This window comes from Meriones unguiculatus, chromosome 8, assembly GCF_030254825.1.
Source record: "Meriones unguiculatus strain TT.TT164.6M chromosome 8, Bangor_MerUng_6.1, whole genome shotgun sequence".
Classification (NCBI taxonomy): Eukaryota; Metazoa; Chordata; class Mammalia; order Rodentia; family Muridae; genus Meriones; species Meriones unguiculatus.
The window spans coordinates 84,778,052-84,798,328 of record NC_083356.1 but is presented as its reverse complement, the minus strand read 5'-3'; the positions used below and the strand labels follow the sequence as shown (position 1 = coordinate 84,798,328).

At 40.5% G+C, this 20,277-nt stretch overlaps 1 protein-coding gene across 6 annotated transcripts in view; it reads right to left on the bottom strand.

The window, feature by feature from the left end:
* Positions 1–20,277, bottom strand: part of Arhgap15 (Rho GTPase activating protein 15) — a 601,987-nt gene that overhangs the window by 477,712 nt on the left and 103,998 nt on the right. For all 6 annotated transcript variants that reach the window (XM_060390096.1, XM_060390097.1, XM_060390098.1 and 3 more), the window contains one exon: positions 693–782. In XM_060390096.1, the coding sequence (XP_060246079.1) occupies positions 693–782 (90 nt within the window). The remainder of the gene's footprint in view (positions 1–692; positions 783–20,277) is intronic.

Genomic DNA, 20,277 nt, shown 5'->3' with positions numbered 1-20,277 from the left:
CAATTTCCAGTCTTTCAAGGATTTTGTGGGATTGTTTTTTTTTACACTCAGTGAAATATGGCTGTTATTGTTGATCAATCATAGCAATTTTTTCTTCCAAAAGTGGACAATATAAAAGAATCCAATTTAAAATTTATTATTAATTAAATTTGCGCGTTGACAACTTTTTCCATGTACATAGTGCTGTCTCGTTGCTCTTCTACCTCCCTCTCCTGTCTCCCTACCGGCCCCATCAAGCTGCTCTGCTCTCTCTGAGTCCTTACTTACACCAGTAAACGTAGCTAATGACTGGAAGGCAGGGGTGGCAGCGAATTAGAATAGCTTATTATTAGTGAGTCTTAATTCCTGTGTGTTTGAAAGTACTACATTAAATCTACTTAAGCAAAGCATTCTAGGTTGGCGCGCCCAAACAACTATCAAATATGTCACAAAATGCAATGATGCTGCTGTAAATTAATTGACACAAAACATCCATCTTTCTGCTTAGATAGCAACCGGTCATGAGGGGAAAACACAAAATAAACCCGCGATTCCACAAGGAAGAGGAGGGAGAGTCAGTCTTCCATAATGACCTCCAGACAGGCAGTTCATAGACACGAAAACATCACAGGAAGGTAGTCTTATTCTGATTACCCAAGAGAGCTCAGATTTAGAGGAAAGCGGAATAAATTGAGCGCATGTGGCATTCTTACCTGAAAGACGCTCTTTCTGCTTGATTTTTCCTTGGCCCATTCTATATGTGCACCACACAAATCCACACTTTCTGCTTTGTGCCTGTCTTTCTGTAAACAAAAAATGAAATAAGAATAAAGATCACACACCAGAGAAAATGAGTTTACTGAGCTAGGGGTAATACATATGTATGGCAGAAAGCCTCTCTTTTGTGCTTCCCAGGGGAAACCTAATCTGTGGGGCTTTTACTTGGGATTTTCTAATCTTAATACTCTAAAATTAGAAGCATAGTTTTACACATATTTCATTGGTTACAGATAATAAGAAGAATCAATATTTATAGCAATGATTAGACATAATGTTAAAAAAAATAAAAACAGAAGCTCAAAGATCTGCTTTTCTGTTCTGTATAACGTTGTTGGCCAGTGATGGACATGAAAAATTTAGGTCATAGAGCTGCCGTTAGACCAAAAAGAAAGAGCAAAGTTAGAAAAATCACACTGTCGTGGAAAAAGCTCTGATTTTAGTTTTGTGACTTCAGTGAAGTTACTGTGGACCTCGCTACAGCATCTTGATAGGGTAGCAAATTGATTCAATTAATCTCAGACTCTCCTCAAATTTGCGCGATGCCGCACACCTGTAACCCCAGCACTCGGGGAGGCAGAGGCAGGCGGATCTCGGTGATTTCAAGGCCAGCCTGGTCTACAAAGTGAGTCCAGGATAGACAAGGTTATACAAAGAAATCCTGTCTCAAAAAAAAAAAAAAAAAAAAAAGGAATCATTAAGTTTAAACGATGAAAAAATTCACATTTCAGTTAGACACAGTGGCACACATCTCTAAGCCCAGCACTCACAAGGCAGAGGCAGGCTGATCTCGGTAAATCGAAGGGCAGTCCGCTCGACTGAGTGAGATACCGTTTTAGAAAATATGAAGAAAGAAAAAAAAAAGAGAGAAAGAAAGATCCACATTTTAGACTTTAGGAGTACATGTGTAAATTTTATGTAATAAATTTAATTTATTTATTAAGTAGATCATTGTGTTTGCTTTTTTTATACAACATACATAATAAATGAAAGTCATTTCATTTCACTGATTTCTAATAACCAGCTAATATAAATGTTAATCATGGTTGCCTAATAATTTCATTGGACTCGTAGTGAATAATCTTTACATAAGTTTAAATTCACATAACTTCAAGTCTTAAGCAAAGGCTAAGTTTGAGACATTTCTCTACTATTTCCCAAGGACATATTGTATAGCGAGATGCTCTTCAACAATGTCCATGTGCTCTGAGCTACTCTAAGATTCTTTACTAAAATATTTATTTATTTCCTCACTTTTTTTCCTATAGAACATCTTGAATATTCTGTCTAGAAACGTTATAATACTTAAGGCAGCCTTTAATGTCATGAACTTTAAGTCAAAACTGGAAATTAGAAATGCAAATTAGAAATGTTAAAAGATATTTTCTGTGCATAATTGTTGCCTCAAAACATTATGTCAACTTTTATTGGACTTAAAAAATTCCGATTTAGGAGTAACAAAAAGATTTTTGTCTATTTTTAATATATATATTCCTGTGGTAAAATAAGAGATGTTTACCTTTCAGCAACTAAAGTGTGTGCATGTGTGAGAGGGGACTCCCCAAGCACAATTTTTCTGCAAGAAAAAAGAACTTCACCTGGTTGCATAGCAGTCCACAGCATGTCGTTCACTCATATTCAAGGAGCCCTGTGGGAAAGCCTGTAAAATCAGCCACCCCTGAAAACTGTTGCAATCAGTGTGTTCCACAGGTTCTTTCCTCGCTGACAGCCAGCCTGCCACTACTGTAGATCTCATGAAGAAATAGCAACAAGTCGCTTCCTATAGAGTTGGTTAAATTATTTCATATTCAGCACCAACAATAATCATGAAGGGAATAAAACTCAAGGGCTTTATTTCCCCAGGTAAGGGGTGGGCGGGATGGTAGCAGGGTTACGTTATGTAAGAAGCACTTTGCAAAGATCCAGCATTTTCTTTTTTTTAATCAAATTTTTTATTTTTTTAAATTAGTTACAGTTTATTAATTTTGTATCCCAGCTGTAGCCCCCTCCCTCATTCCCTCCCAATCCCACCCTCCCTGCCCTTCTCTAAGTCCACTGATAGGGGAGGTGTTCCTCCCTTTCCATCTGACCCTAGCTTATCAAGTCTCTTCAGGACTGGCTGCAATGTCCTCCTCTCTGGCCTAGCAAGACTACTCCTCCCTCTGGAGTTGGGGTACGGGTCAAAGAGCCAGCCACTCAGCTCATGTCAGAAACAGTCCCTGTTCCCCTTACTAGGGTGCCCACTTAGATACTGAGCTGTCATGGGCTACATCCCAGCAGGGGTTCTAGGTTATATCCATGCGTGGTCTTTGGTTGGAGAATCAGTCTCAGAAAAAACTCCTGTGCCCAGATATATTTGGTCCTTGTGGAGCTCCTGTCCTCTCCAGGTCATACTAACTCTCCCTTCTTTCCTATGATTCGCTGCACTCTGCCCAAGATTTGATTATGAGGCTCAGCATCCGCTTTGATACACTGCTAGGTAGAGTCTTTCAGAGGCCCTCTGTGGTAAGCTCCTGTCCTGTTACTTGTTTTTTCCTACTTCCAATGTCCATCCCATTTGTCTTTCTAAGTGACGATCGAACATCTTACCCTGGGTCCTCTTTCTTGTTTAGCTTCTTTAGGTGTACAGAATTTAGTATGTTTATCCTATCTTATAGGCCTAGTACCTACTTATAAGTGAGTATATACAGTGTGTCTTTCTCCTTCTGGGATACCTCACCCAGGATGATCTTTTCTAGATCACACCATTTGCCTGCAAATTTCATGATTTCCTTGTTTTTAATTGCTGAGTAGTATTCCATTGTGTAAATGTCCCACAATTTCTGTACCCATTCCTCCGTTGATGGACATCTGGGTTGTTTCCAGGTTCTGGCTATTACGAATAAAGCTGCTATGAAGAATGGTTGAGCAAATGTCCTTGTTTTGTACTTGAGCATCTTTTGGATACATACCTAGGTAAGCTAGCATCTCCCTATGACCAGGACATCATTTAATCCTTGCAACACTGTGAGGCAGTTAGTATTATTACAACAGTGTGATGGTGTGATAGGTTTTAAGATATATCAGAATGAGTCTGGTATGCAGGAGTTTCCCATGGCAAGTGACTTAGAGAGGTCAGACTTCTTTTTATTTTAAATCATTTCATTTTACTTCCTACATCTGAGTATTTTTTTCTGACTGCATACTTATGCATCACTTTCGTTACTGGTGTCTATGGTAAAAACGGGCAACATATCTGCCAGAACTGGAGTTAGAGATGGTTCTGAATCACATTTTGGGGCCTGGTAATTGAACTCTGGTCCTTTGGAAGGTCAGCAAATGCACTTAACTGCTGAGCCATCTCTCCAGCCCTTGGGGTCAGAATCCAAATGCAACCATAGTCACTATCTGCTTTGTGCAATGCTGGAAATCAAACCTGGGGCCTTGCTCACGCATAGCCAAGGGCTCTACACAGGGATGGATCCACAACTCCCAAAGTCCGTTCTTAACCACTACACAGCCCTTGACACTGGAAAAACATGTCAGAAAGGGGAGCCCTGTGGCTGGTTCATCAGAGTGAAGGGCAGGCACTGATCTTGTTTTCCCCTTTCTACTGAAATGATCCTTCATCCATTTACTGTCTTCATTTGCAAATCTTCACGCAGCTGGTTCCTTTACATCAGCTCACTGCTAAAAGCACCTTGTCACCAGTGGTTTTGAACCTTTATGTGAAGCAGCTGTTTCTCTTCACACCTGGTGATTTCCACTCTGATTCTTACTAACTTCACTTCAACCTGAAAGTAACACATATGCTTTTATAATACTGACTGTCTCTGTTTCCCCCTAGGCCTGAGCTTTCTCAACTTGGGGCTTGTTTGCCTTTTCCTTCACTGTATTTCCCAATGTATTTGACAGTGCCTGGCACATACTTGGGGTTAGGTGAATATTTACTGAAATCCTGAATGAAGAAATATGTCAACATGCAGTTAACTTTTCTGCTTTGTAAGGAAGTCCTGAGTATCTTTAAATTTTTAGTTTTACATAAATTAAGATTTCTAAAATTTTTAAGAGTAACACAGTCATTTGTGATTTGGGGAAGTGATTACAATAATTTAATGTATTAATGCAAACTGGTTATGCACTTTTATGGAATCATTCTAAACCAATCATTGTGCAGCTTCTCTATCAATATGTCAGCTATGCTTCATTCTGAGATTCCAGGGTTAATGGAAGTATTGATTGTTCCGTTAAAAATTTCACAGCTGAGGCTAAACATATGGATCACTGAAGCACTAGCATACATAAGGTTCTGGGTTCAATCCCCTGTAACACACACACACACACACACGTCTATGAGGGAGGGGAAGGAGCAGAGGCAGAGACAGAGATAGAGACAAAATTTCTGTATTAGTAGCCCTTGAAAACTACCTGATTGGGGTTGTCTCTGACATGAACTCAGTGGCTGGCTCTTTGATCACCTTCCCCTGAGGGGGGAGCAGCCTTACCAGGCCACAGAGGAAGACAATGAAGCCAGTCCTGATGAGACATGATAGGCTAGGGTCAGAGGGAAGGGGAGGAGGACCTCCTCTATCAGTGGACTTGGGGAGGGGCATGGGAGGAGAAGAGGGAGGGAGAGCGAGATTGGGAGGGGACAAGAGAGGGGACTACAGCTGGGATACAAAGTGAATAAATTGTAATAAATAAAAAAGTAAATTAAAAAAAGAAAACAACAACAACAAAAAAAAAACCCTACCTGATTCCCTATAGAAGTCTCTACAATGTTGAAATAGAGGACCTCAGTGGGTAAAGAGCAACTTCAGACTTTCTTTACATCGCTTTGCTATGCCAATCCTTAAATATCATCAGCATCATGAACTAAATCTCATGGCTGTGGCATGTGGCTCATGATTATCCCAATCCAAATTCCTGTCAGTCCCGATCACCTCTCTTTGCTCCTCCTGGTAGCACACCTTTCCTGACCTTGCCCTTCTTGTGTCCTGTGCTCCTCATGTTCTCATTCTTCCATCTTCTCTCTAATCCATGACTAAACTGTGTTTCTCTTCAATAGACCAGACTGAGTTCTGCAGTTTCTTCCTTCTCCTGACATTCTTTTCAGTATTTTTTTTCAGCTAAACATTTTATTTTATTTTATTTAAAATTTATTCATTATATATACCGATTGAAGCCCCCTCCCTCAGTTCCCCCAGTGTCACTCTATCTCCCTCTTCCCCTCATCCCCTTCCTCTGGTTCATTGAAAGAGAAACTTCCTCTCCTCTGCCATCTTCCCATAGTTTATCAAGTCTCAACAGGACTACCTGGGTCCTCTTCCGCCGCAGCCTGGCAAGGCCACATCGCCAGGGGAAATAGTTTTGTTATAGCCTTCTTGTCGCCTAAGACCTTCCCAGTTTCACTTCTTTCCTTGTGTAAGTGCATGTTCCAGACTCAACAGTCACTCCAACCAGCCCATCACTGTTTCCCACCAGTCCGCTGCTCATTATCTGTCTGTCTAGTAATCTTTTCAAAAACAGTCTATGGTGCCTGCCCTTTTTAGCGGGCCACTGGCTCTGCTTCAGCTTCTTTCTGTGCCTAGTTGGCATTTTCTTTTCTTTCTTGTGACAGGTCATGACAATGTGTTTATCCTTCTCAGCTCTGCTCCATGGCATGACTTGTTCTGCTGACTTCCCAAAGCTCTCCCGTGCAGGGCTCCTAACTCCCGTCCTTCCGAAAGAACAAAGACGGTTTTACACTAAATACTTCTGTATTCTTTGCAATACCTTTGCGAAGCTAAGGGAGGCCACTTCAACTCGCCTGTGGAGAAACTCACGCAGCAAGGGGCCCAGGACCTCACATAAGGTCCACACCTAGCAAGTGCCTAAGGTGAGAAATCCATTCACTTTTATTCATCTCCTTGCAACAGGCGCTTGACGACACAGTACACAGCCTTTCCTTCTCAAACATTCTTTCTTCCTACTAGTCCACTGGTTTAAGGAAACGTACCTAATTTCCATTTTAAGTAAGAGTTAAGGTTTCCTTATTCCTTGTGCAACTGTAGAATTCTAGGTCCGGCTGTGTGATCTGTTCCTATCTGCATAAAGCCTCATTCCTTTGCACGAGAGTGGCCTGTACGTATGTTAAAAGTTCCTGGAATACAAGTATCAGACACTGTATGGCTCTTAGTCTGTGGCCTGCTTCACCTCAGAGCAGGAGACAAATCTACCCAAGGTGTATCTCTCCTAACTCTGATTCCATCTAGAGAATTCACACCCTTCTTTGTCTCTTTGCTCTTACTTATACCCACTCTCAGATACAATCCATTCTTCTACATTATCTACATTCTACATTGTTATGAGAAACAATGGAAGAATGCTGTTTTAAAATATTAACTCTAGAACTTCACTCTCAGCCCCTAATCTGTCACCATTATTTGTAATGTGTTGACTCCTCAGTCAATTCCTCTGCCCTGTGCCCTCCACAGTCCAACAGTGGTCCCAAATTCTATTTTTTTAGGCTATTATTAGAACATGGTATAAGGATCTCAAGGCAATGGCCTTTTTCTCAGACTACCCTACTCTTCTCTATTGCTTGTCTTATTTAATTACCTATTTGCTAGTCTACCTGAAATTTTCTTGACTCCTTTTATCACTTCCCTCATCATTGAAAGCCAATGAGTTCAAAAGCCATGATTCCGAAACTAGCCTTGCTGTTTTCATCTTGTGACCACAATATAGAGGCCTTTAAAGAAGAAATTAATAAATCCCTTAAAGGAATAAAAAATCAGAATTAAAAACAATTAATAAATGGAACATCATGTGAAAAGCTTCTACAAGACAAATGACACTGTCAATAAAACAAAATGGCAGCCTACAGACTAGGAAAAGATCTTCACCAAACCTACATATGACAGAGGGCTAATATACAGAATATATAAAGAACTCAAAAAACAAAACACCAACAAACTAAATAACCCCCACCCCCTAAATGGAGTACAGAACTAAAAAGAGAATTCTTAACACAGGAATCTTTCATGGCTGAGAAGCACTTAAAAATTGATCAACATCTTTAGTCATCAGAGAAATGCAAATCAAAATGACGCTGAAATTCCATCTTCTACTCATCAGAATGGCTAAGCTCAAAAACTCAAGTGACAGCACATGCTGAAGAGGAAGAGCAGCAAGGGGAACCCTCCTCCGTTGCTGGTGGGAGTCTAAACGTGTACAACCACTTTGGAAATCAATCTGGTGTTTTCGCAGAAAATTGGAAATAGATCTACCTCAAGACCCAGTTATACTACTCCTGGGTATATACCCAAAAGATGCTCCACCATACCACAAGAACACTTGCTCTATTATGTTCATAGCAGCTTTATTTGTAATAGCCAGAAACTGGTAAAAACCTAGATGTCCCTTAACTGAATAATGAATAAAGAAAATGAGGTACAGCTACAGAACAGAATACTACTCGGCTATTAAAAACAAAGACATCATTCAATTTGCAGGCAAATGAATGGAACTAGGACTATCATCTTGAATGAGTTAACCCATATCCAGAAAGACACTCATGGTATGTACTCACTTGAGTAGATATTATCTATAAAGTACAGGATAACCATGCTACAATCCACCAAAGAAGCCAAGGAGAGCCCAAAGGAGCATTTCACTCAGAAGGGAAAATAAAATAAGCATCTGAATTAGATGGAAGGGGGACACCGGGTGAGAGAGGGATAGGGATGGCAACAGAGGTTGGGGCTGGGGAGGGTTGGGGTTGGAGAGGACCAGGAAAGAGAATGGAAATTGGTGTGTCGGGGGGCATCTGTGGGATGGGTGGCTCTGGGGAGTCTATTGGGGTTACCCTAGCTGAGACTCCAACTGGCGGTGGTTAAGAAACCAGAAGCTGTCACCTCATGTAGGCTAGTGGGACTTCCAGTGGAAGGAGGGGGACATCAACCCAGCCATAAAACTTTCAACCTAAAATTTGTCTTGCCTACAGGAAGTGTAGGGGTAAAGATGGAGCAGAGATTGAGAGCATGCCAAACCAGTGACTGGCCTAACTTGAGCCCCACCCCATAGGAAAGAGCCAAGCCCTGTCACTATTAATGATATTTTGCTATGCTTGCAGACAGGAGCCTAGCGTAAGTGTCTTCTGATGGAAACAGACGAAACAGACAGACGCAGAGACCCACAGCCAAATAATAGGCTGAGGTTGGGGAGTTCTGTGGAAGAGTGGGAGGAAGGATAGAGGGACCCGAAGGGATCAAGGACACCACAAGAAGACTGACATCGTAAACTTACCTGGGCCTATGGGGGCTCACAGAGACTGAACCACCAACCAAAGAGCATGCATGAGCTGAACCTAGGCCACCTACACATACGTAGCAACTTGGTCAAAATATAGGTACCCTAACACTGGGAGTAGGAGCTGTCTCTGACTGTTGCCTACCTCTGGATCCCTTTCACCTAGCTGACATCCTGGTCAGGCTTCAAAAGGAGAGAATGCCCTTGGTCATGCTTTGACTTGAGCTGCCAGGATGGGTTGGTACTCTTGAGGGACTCCCCTCCTCTGAGAAGGAAAGTGAGAAAAGGGTTAGGGGAGCAAGAGGGTGAGACTGGGAGAAAAGAAGGGAGGGGACTGGGATCAGGCTGTAAAGTGAACTTAAATAAATAAATGAAAAAAAATTAAAATAAAAAAAGAAGACAGACACCCACACTGGGAGGACAATGTCAGACACTAGAGAAGAGAAAAGCCTTGTGTTAAACACCACATTAAACAGTTTAGAAAAGGTGATAGAATTTATTTGGAAGAAAATTAAGATTTTTATTCAAGAAGCCTAAAATTAAGGAATGCTTTAATAGAAAATGTATTTCTGATGCTACTGCATTGAAACCCAAGGAAGAGTTTGCTCACTAACTATATGAAGCCAGTCAATAAGTATACTGCTATAAAAACAAACTGCCAGGTCAACTCTTATAAAGGAAAACATTTAATTGGGGCTGGCTTACAGTTTCAGAGGTTTAGTTCATTATTATTTTTTCTTTTTTATTATTATTTATTACAATTTATTCAATTTGTATCCCAGCTGTGGCCCGCTGCCTCATTCCCTCCCAATCCCACTTTCCCTCTGTCTTCTCCCCAAATGCTCCTCCCCTAGGTCTCCTCCCCTTCTATTTGACCCTAGCCTGTCAGGTCTCATCAGGACTGGCTGCATTGTCTTCCTCTGTGGCCTGGCAAGGCTACTCCTCCCCCGCCAAGGGGGAGGTGATCAGAGAGCCTGTCACTGAGTTTATGCCAGATACAGTCCCGGTTCCCCTTATTATGGACCCCACTCTATTATTGACATAGCAAGAAGTATGGTGACATGTGGGCAGACACGGTGCTGGAGAAGGAGCTGAGAGTTCTACATCTTGATCTGAAGGCAGCAGGAGACTGTGTGCCACACTAGACTTAGCTTGAGTATCTGAGACCTTCAGGTTATCCCCCACAGTGACATACTACCAACAAGGCCACACCTACTCCAACAAGGCCATATCTCCTTATAGTGCCACTCCCTACGAACCAAGCATTTAAACAAACAAGTCTCCAGGGCCACAACTATTCAAACCACCACAAGGCTTGAAATGACTGGTTTACTTAAAAAAACATTTTGATGGCTCTCCTGAAGAGTCACTGCCTCTGTACAGGAAAACACACAACCTCCACGTTGCTGGACAATGGAAAGCCATTAAAAATTGATCCTGAGCCTTAGCCACTTCAGATTTTTTATTCTTTGTCTATCTCCATTGTTTCTCACTAATCACTAATGGAGTATTCTCTGTATAGTATGTTTTCCTTTGTCTTAGATAAAGCCTTAGGGTTTAGTTTCCTATTTTATGGGTATTTGGGGCACAGAGTTTTCGGTGTGCATTGAGAAGTATCTCAGAGGGGACAGTCTTTTGCTTTATGGTGTTTTCTATGATGGGCATTAGTAGCATATTATGACAAATCATTGTGCCACTCCTCCTCTCTGCCTCAATCCTAGACGTGTATTTAAACAAGATAAAGCTCAGACTTTTTGAAGAAGGTTATTAGCTGCTATTTTTTATTTTGGATTAATTTTTGTTTTGGAATATGGACTGAGATTGTCCTTACAGTTTTGAAACACAGAACACAAAATTGGTTTAGAGGAATTAAGTTTAACCACATAACTTGTTTTGAATCTGGAAAATCATTCATGGAGGAGGATAAAACTCACTTATCAATTCTCATCTGGGAAAATGATTTAGGAAAGAGTGCGGAATTGATACCTGATCTTATTAATATCTGAAGTATGGCCTCTGTCACCACAAAAGGGGACACTTTGATTATAACATGTGGGTTTTGTGTGTATGAATATAAATGATGTTAATAACAACTGAAATTGCTACTACAGTGAAATTCCTCTGTATGTTATAGGACAAATCAAACTGGCTTCTCGGAAAAGTCAACTGTCCTTGATGGTTGTAGTGCTAAAGTTTGTGCTTTCATTACTTTTTAAAGAAAAAAGGAGTAAGAGTGTTTTCTCCTGTTAAAGAGATAAATTTGGGCTTATTTCTTAATCAAATTATTTCTAGAATAATTCTGATAGCTTCTCCATAGACTATTTGTACTGTATGCTGATGCTCACATTTCTATTACCTATAAGCTGATGGAATTCTCCTAAAGTTGTTTCTTTTACTTCCTTTAACTCCAGAGCTGCAAAAACTGACGTTGCTTTCTTTCTTTTTTTTTTGGCAAAGACAGATTCGTTCTCCACCAATATAGGTGCTGCTTATTTGAGTGTCTAGAGTGACTCCATTTTAATTCAGAGCCCAATGGATCAAGATGTAGCCAGTTACTTCCTCTTACCAAAGGAATGTGAACACAAAATGATGAAAAACCTTTCAAGACTGTGAAGAGCCTGAGGATCGTGGGCATGCTGCCATTACCCCGCCTTCATCTGCCATTGCTCTTTGTTTCCCACTAGTAGACAGCACTAATAAATGCAATTAAGAGTTACTGTGCTAGCTGTGTGTCGGGCACATTACTTCAGCTTTGTCACATTTAGTTCCACAAGGTAAGATGCACCTATTAACAAACACCATGTTGCAAGCTGAGGATAACCAAAAGCTGTACAGCAAATAAGATGTGAAGCTAATCTCTGCAGCCTAGGACGTCTGTCTTGAAAGCTTTACATCTAACCTATATGATATAACACTTCTCAGCAACTTCTGGATCATGAGTGTCTTTTTAAAATCTAAATGCATTTATTATATGGTGTTTTTTTAATATACTGTAGGAAACAATATTCATTTTTATTTTATTCTAGAGGAACACAAGCTCGGAAACATGCATTACGCTGACCGAAATGATAAAACACGGAGTCAAGCTTCATAATTAAAATAGTTTTCTGAGAGAGCCTAAGGTGAGTTTTATTGAGGGATGGCAAACTATTATTCATTTATAAGGCTCCCTATCAATTTAATTGATTTTTGTAGTTATTAAAAATTATGTAAGATACAGAATTTATTGTGGTTAATGGCCAAATCTTAAGAAAATGATAACCAGAGAAAACAGCTTCATTTACAGTAGTATTGATCGTTAGATTTTTTTTCTTAAAAAAATTTATGTTAATAATACAAAGGAACCTAGTTTTCTCTTTTTCTGTCTTTATTCCTGTCATCTCCAGATTCTCCACTGTAACCTTTGCTTAGTTATTAACTGTATCCTGAGTCCACATGATGGTTCACTCTGCCACTGTCATCATGAAGTCCAGCAGAGATAACTGTTGGGACTGCAAGAACATGATCATGAGATTAAAATGCTAAACTGAGACGTAAGATGCCTTTGCCAGGCTAAGACTGTTAGATGTCTACAGTAGCATTTCCATTCTTCGGGGTCTTCCTGAGCGGGAGGCTGTGTGAGGGCTCAATATTCACTCTACAAAGATGAAATTATTCCATATTCATTTTGCACAGATATTCAATAATTCATGAATAATGTTTTAATTGAAACTGTTTTTAATCTTTCTGCTCACTCTCATATTTCACACCCGTAAGTGCATGTTCTTGTTGAACCCACACTAGCATGAATCAGCATTAGATCTGGTGCTTATCTAATTAATGTAACACATTTCTCACATTAAAAGCCAACAACATTAAAGAAAGCAAACAGTTTAAACAAGGCCCTTTACACCACTCTTTATTTTGGTTTCCAAGAATACAGCTGACTAGGTGGTTTGAAAAAGTTAGCAGTTTATTAATTATCTTCAAAAACTCCTGCAAATAGAGGTAAACCTTCTAAAGAAGTGTCCCTCATAGAAGTGGACGGTAAAATGGTGGTCACCAGGTGTCTCAAGAGAGCTGGTCAAATTTTGGTTAGATGAGAAATTCCAGGTACTAACCCCCACCACTGAGCAATCAGCCTGGTAAAAATATGTCCCAGGTATTCCGCAGTTTCAGCCAGTCTTAAAGCTTATTGCTTTAGGGCAGAGAGATCTGTATCCATCTCCAGGTGTAACTATAACATGATCACTTCCTTTAAGGGATGGCTCAGAGGTTAAGAGCACTGGCTGCTCTTCAAGAGGACCAGAGTTCAATTCCCAGCACCTACCTGGCAGCTCACAACTATCTGCAACTACAGTTCCAGGGAATGGAACACCTTCACACAGATGTGAATGCAGATAAAGTACCAATGCATGCACACACATGAACAGAAGGAGGAGGAGAAGGAGGAGGAGGAGCCAATCCATGTATGTGACCAAGAGAGCACTCCTCAGGAAGACAGGTCAATTTTAAGCTATGCTAAAGAGGTAGGAGGGATACTTACCCTCAAGATAATGTGCCTTTCTTTCTTTCCCAGATTCTCACCCTATGTCAGTTTTTATAGAGCTACCGTGAGGCTCTGTTCACACTGAGAAAGGCATAACTTCTGTCTCCTCTGTTTTGTTTTGTTTGATTGTTTTGTTTTGTTTTCTCTAAAGATGCTCAAGTACTAATGCTCTGAGTACTGATCAAGTAAAGATGCTCTGAGGTACTCTCAGTTTCCGTAGTCTTTCTCTGATGCTCTCCCATCTCTGTCCATTATGGCGTTGACCGCCAAGCTTACTCATGGCATGGCTTTCTGTGTCTCTCTTTTCCTCTAATCTCTCTCCCTTTTCAGCAGCTATGGAAATTTGGAACTTGCCTCCCTTGAGGATTTTCTTTGAAAGGATAATGAAATTTCTTCAGGCTCCCATTTGAATCTGATCTTAAATTCTGTTATCATTGAGAAGGAAGCCCTGTTTTCTCAGTAACATGTGGCAACTTTGACAAGACTTATGAAAATATCCAGTGGCACACACAGAGGTAAGCACTGGTTCAGACATGAAGTCCAAGACTGGGAATTTCCCTTCCCCATCTTGGCTGTGGAGTTCTTCCCTGTCAGTTCATTCAGTGTTGTAGAACTGAGGGTTATGGTGTTAGTTTTATTTTAAGAAAAAAAAAATTGCACTGCTAGGGTTCAAAGCCAGGGCCTGGTGCATGGCAGACAAATGCTTTATTGCTAATCCATACCACTAGCCCTAATTCTGACTGTCCAGAGCCAGAACCTCACTGTTTCCTGTCGAACCCTTCATTTTGAAATAATTACTGGAACTACAGAAATTTGCATTTTAGGTATGTAAATTATTTTCCCCCCTAGATTCCAAGCATCCCCAGCCCAGAGAATACTAGTTAAGGCCCTCCACCCTGTGGATCCCAGCCCAGAAGTAAAACAAACACACTTAACAGTTACCTTGACATTATTTTACACACCGCTCCCTAGCCACTCCCAGGACGAGCCTGTATCTGGCCCTAAGAGGACATTTTTAGATCCTTCTTTCTGTCCTCCTCTAGAATAATCACCCTAGTCTGTGAGCAGAAAGTAAGCTCCCAGCTTTCTGGAAAAACAGAGATCTCTTCTGCAGGTTTTTAGTGGTGGTGGTGGTTTGGTTTTCGTTTCTTGCTTTTTTTTGTTTTGTTTTTTTTGGTTGTCTTTTTGTTTTGTTTTTATTGGCTGGAACCTGTTCTTCTGTGCAAAAACAAACAAAGAAAAGCTAAAAGAAGAAAAGTAAGGTCCAATCGCAATGGCACATGCCTGTAATCCAAGCACTCAGAAGGCAGAGGCAGGTGGATCACTGTGAGTTCAAGGCCAGCCTGGTCTATAAACTGAGTCCAGTATAGTCAAGGCTACACAGAGAAACCCTATCTGGAAAAATAAATAAATAAATAAATAAATAAATAAATAAATAAAAGAGTAAGTTCTTTGGGCTTCTTGTACAGCATGATGATTGTGCTTAATAATCTACTGTATACAAGAATATTACAGAGAATGTTTTAAATGTTCTTACTATGAATAGAGTGTGTAGGATGACCTCACTATGAATAAAGTGCAGGTGGTGATAAGCTCCTTACCTATAGTTAACAGTATTGACTTCCGAAATTTTCGGGCAGAAATATTCCTAAAACTATGTGTGAGGCTCTAGAGTTTGTGTTTAAGCTGACTGTTAGCTTATAGGCAGCCTGCTTCTGGGTTGCCTAGTAACCTATGATGTCATCATGTGTCGCCCGCCAGGTGTGTGGCACACAGGTTTCAGCTGCACATGCACAAGCTATTAAAGGACCAACCTGCTCTTTGCATCTCTCTTACTCTCTCCATCTTGATTTCTTTTCTGGGGGTGGGTATCACGTCTCTCTCTTTCCTTTTCCTCTGTATCTCTCCTGCAGAAGCTTGCATGAGGCAATCCCAAACTGGAATTGCTCGCAGGAGATTTGTGGGAGGCATCACAGAACCTGGGCTGCACCACTACTCTGCCTGGGAGCCTTGATCACCTGGCTAAATCAGCCTAAATAGATCATGAGCAAGGGGAGAGAAAAGAGATCGTTTTGTGAGATAATTCATTTAACAAGTTAAATTGCCAGAGATTACCAGTGTTTACTCTCTTAAAGCGACGTATTTCCCCTAAAATCCTTGCATCAAAATCCCATTTATCTTCTAAAAGAAAACTCAATGTCCCTTTCTCTGAATATATTTAGAAGTCTCACTAGCTGAAAGCAATCGCTTTTCCCAAAAGTAACCATAAAACTAGCCCAAGTCATTGCCATGCACTTTACATCAGCTGTCAATGTCCAGCTTTACAGTGTAAATCAGCTTATAGGCATATTCTTTTTCAAATTGTTTTTAGATTCAAGGAAAAGTTTCCAATCTCTTTCTACCTTTCTTTCTTTTAAAAATAATATTTTAATTAATTGTTTGAAAATGTCGTACAATGTATTTTGGTTATATTCATCCCCTCTCCCACCTCCTCCCAGATGTACCTCACTTCCCTAACTTATGCAACTTTCTGTTCTCTCTCTCTCTCTCTCTCTCTCTCTCTCTCTCTCTCTCTCTCTCTCTCGTTTTGGGCTGATTAAATACTCGGCAGAGGCAGAGGCAGAGGCAGAGGCAGAGGCAGAGGCAGAGGCAGAGGCAGAGGCAGAGGCAGAGGCAGAGGCAGAGGCAGAGGCAGAGGCAGAGGCAGAGGCAGAGGCAGAGGCAGAGGCAGAGGCAGAGGCAGAGGCAGAGGCAGAGGCAGAGGCAGAGGCAGAGGCAGAGGCAGAGGCAGAGGCAGAGGCAGGGGCAGGCTTTTTTTTTTTCTGTCTTGATCTTGCTCAGGTCTTGTGCATGCTGTCATAATCCCTGTGAGTTCCTGTGTGCAACAGCTCTGTTGTGTCCAGACAACACTGTTTTCTCACCATCCACTATCTCTGGCCCTCACAATCTTACAATCTTTCTCACAAAAGGTCTCTGAGCCTTGGGCGTGGACTGCTCCATTTGGAGCTGAGTGCCCTATAGTCTCTCGTCCCCTTCATGTTGACCAGTTGTGGGTCTCTATGTTAATTGTCATCTACTACAAGAATCAGTTTCTCTGATGAGGGATAATAGGTGCACTAGTCAATAGATATGGTGAGTCAGCAGGAGTCATTTATGTACTATGTCCAATTAGTAGGATAAGAGCAGTAAGTTCACCACAAGGCCTATGGCATGCCTAGCCTCAGGTTCTTGGCTGCAGTACCTGTGGCGGGAATGGGTTTCATTTTGTGAAGCCGGACTTAAATCCAATCAGAAAGTGTTTGGTTATTTCCACAGCGTTTTTGCCACTGCTGCACCAGTGGGCTTGCCTTGTTAGGCAGGCCATTATCTTGCTTCGCTCACAGAATTCACAGCTGGATAAGACTGATGATTAATTTTACCTTCCAGTACGGTGCATTGCACTTTCCATCACTGTCAAAACTAATAGTAGGGATGAAGCTCCTGGGTCAGGACCAACTTGATTTCTCTCTGTGTTATGACTCATTTCTGAGGTAGCTCCAACAACACCTTACTGTCAAGTTCTAGAGGGTAAGCAAAAGCGATGGCGGTTATCCAGTAAAGTTTGGTTTTTGTGAGACCTCCACAAGTGTCCATCAACTCAAAAAGAGTTAACCCATTTCTCGTACTGGGATTTTTACTTTTTAGCATGTAGTAGCTATGTAGTTGTGGTCTTACTCCCTCCTCGTTTAAAGAAACCCAATTTATACTATTTTATATGTATATATGTATGTATTTTAAAAGCTTCTACAGTATTAAGTTTCCATATGACATTTTCAAGAGGCATTTAGTAGCAGTTAACCCTCTCCATATTCCCTCCTCTACCTGCCCTCCCATCCTCCAACCTATTTAATCTTTCTGGTTTAATTAGCCTTCTTGCCTTCTTTATATCACTCTGTCTCTCCTCCTGTAAAAGATTTCTATGCTCCCTTACTAGCTTCCTAACGTCTATGAGTATGCAAAATGAAATGCACATATCTAAAGATTCAAAGATAGCATCCATATATATGAGAGAAAAAATGCACTGTTTGCTTTTTAGGTTTTAGTCACCACATTCAGAATGATTGCTCTTTCTCAATAGCTGAATATTATCGCATTGTGTAAATTTACCACATTTTCATTATGTATTCATTAGTTGATGGACATCTAGGCTGTTTCCATTTCCTGGCTATTATGAATATAGCAGCAATGAACACAGATGCACAATTTTTCTCAGTGGTGAGGTGTGGAGCCCTTTTGTGTATACACCCAAGAAGTGGTATAGCTCAATCATGTCTTACATCTGTTTTCAGCTTTTTGAGAAATCTTCACAGCAGTTTCCGTAGTGGCTGCACCAATTTGTGCTCCCATGATCCACGAATAAGTATTTTTCACTCTTATGTCTATGCCAGCATTTGTCCTTTGGTATTTTTGTTTATTTGTATGCTTTTTGATCTTAACCACTCTGATTGGGTTAGGATGAACTCTTGAAGTAGTTTTGATTTGCATTTTTCAGATGGCTAAAGATGTTGAACATGTTGAAAGTGTTTTGCTCCCACTAATGTTTCATCTTTTGAAAAGTCTGTTGAGTTTCTTGCCCCAATTTAATTGGAATGTTTAGTTATTTTGTTTTGTTTAGTTATTTTTGCTTTGTTCTTTATATATTGTGGATATTAATTCTTTGTCAGATGTATGGCTGGGGGAAATTGTTGCCTATTCCTGGGTTGTCTCTATACTTGAACAAAGGTGTCTTTTGCTTTAAGAAGAAGGAGGAAGAGGAGGAGGAGGAGGAGGAGGAGGAGGAGAAGGAGGAGGAGGAGGAGAAGGAGGAGGAGGAGGAGAAGGAGGAGGAGAAATAAAGCTTTTTACTTCCATGAGGCTACATTTGTCAATTGTGAGTCTTATCGCCTATGCTACCTGGGTATTGTTCATTGTTCAGACAGTTCTTTCCTGTGGTACAAGTACAAATGTATTCTTAATTTTTTCTTTGTCAAATTAAGGGTATCAGGTTTTTTGCTGAGGTCCTTGACATATTTGTGGAGGGTGAGAGATAAGGATCTAGTTTCATTCTTCTACACCCAGGTATCTAGTTCTCCAGCAGCACATGCTGAAGATGTTATCTTTTCTCTAGTATTTTACTCTTTGGAGAAAAAAAAAGGAAAAAGAGAGAGAAAGAAGAAAGGAAGGAAGAAAGAAAGAAAGAAAGAAAGAAAGAAAGAAAGAAAGAAAGCATGAAAGAAAGAGAAAAGGAAAAAGAAAAAGAAAGGAAAAAGCAAAAAGGGGCTGTAGGAGTGTGGAGTCATATGTGGGCCCTCAGTTCTATTCCACTGATCAATGTTTCTTTTTTTTTTAATATCAAGTATTATGATGGTTTTCTTACTGTAACTTTTCAGTATAACTAAAATAGAGTGGTTGGTCATACCTCCATTAGCACTTTTACTGTTTAAGTTTGTCTTAGCTATTCTGGAGGTGTTTTTTGTTTTTGTTTTGTTTTTTATATCCATGTTTCCACATATAAGATTTTTATTTAATTTATCTAAAAAATTGTATTAGAATCTTTATGATATTCAATCTGTAGGTCACTTGGTAGGATGGCCAATTAGACAATATCACTTATACAAATCCGTGAGCGAGAGAGGTCTTCCACGTTCTGGTGTTTTACACAAGGTTTTCACTTTCTTGGTTAGATTTATTTGAAGATATACATTTTTAGGGCTATGGTGAATGAAACTGTTTCTCTGATTTCTTTCTTGGTGCATTTGTCCTATGTATATAGGAATGTTACTGACTTTTGAGTGTTAACTTTTTATCCTGCTACTTTACTGAATGTGTTTATCAACTAAGTTTTTTTGGGGATGATTGGAATCTTTTATGTGTAGAGTCATATTATTTTCCTTGTTGTGGTGTATGCTGATGATACACACTGAAGACAGAGGCAGAAAGATAATGAGCTCATCCTTTCTTTCCTCCTCCTCTTTTTCCTTTTACGCCCTCACCTCCTCTTCTTTCTTTTTAGTAATTAAGATAGATTTTAGGAACTTGAGCATAAAAATCATGGTCTCCACCACTGAACTGTATTGTTAACAAAAAACAAACCAAAGCACAAAAACTTTTTAGACAGAATTATGCTGAGTTGACCAAGCTTTGCACACCAGGCAAGGATTTAATTTGTGATCCTCCCTACTCTGGCTCCTGTGCACCCAGCATAACTGACTTGTGTTTCTGAAACCTCAAAGTATAGCGAGAGTGACATCATTCCTCTAAGAAGGCTACACCTACTTTAACAAGGCTATATCTCCTAATCTCTCCCAAGTAGCAACTCTCCCCAATTACTATGCATTCAAATATGTGAGCCTAATGAGGCCATTCCTATTCAAATCACCACACAAACTTATGATTCTAGGGCCCAGCTTCTTGAACTGCCAAGGAACTGATTGTGGGTGTGGTGATCTGAAAGGAAATGGCCCCCATAGGCCCATGGGGAGTGGCACTTTTAGGAGGTGTGGCCTTATTGGAGGAAGTGTGTCACTGGGGTTGTGTTTTGAGGTCTCAGATGTTCAAGCAGGCCCAACGTGGCACTCTCTTCCTGTCGTGTGCTGATCTGGAGGTAGAACTCTCAGCTACTTTCCCAGTACCATGTCTGCCTTTTTTGCCGCCATGTTTTTGCCCCATGCTGGTAATAGACTTATCCTCTAAAACTGTAAGTC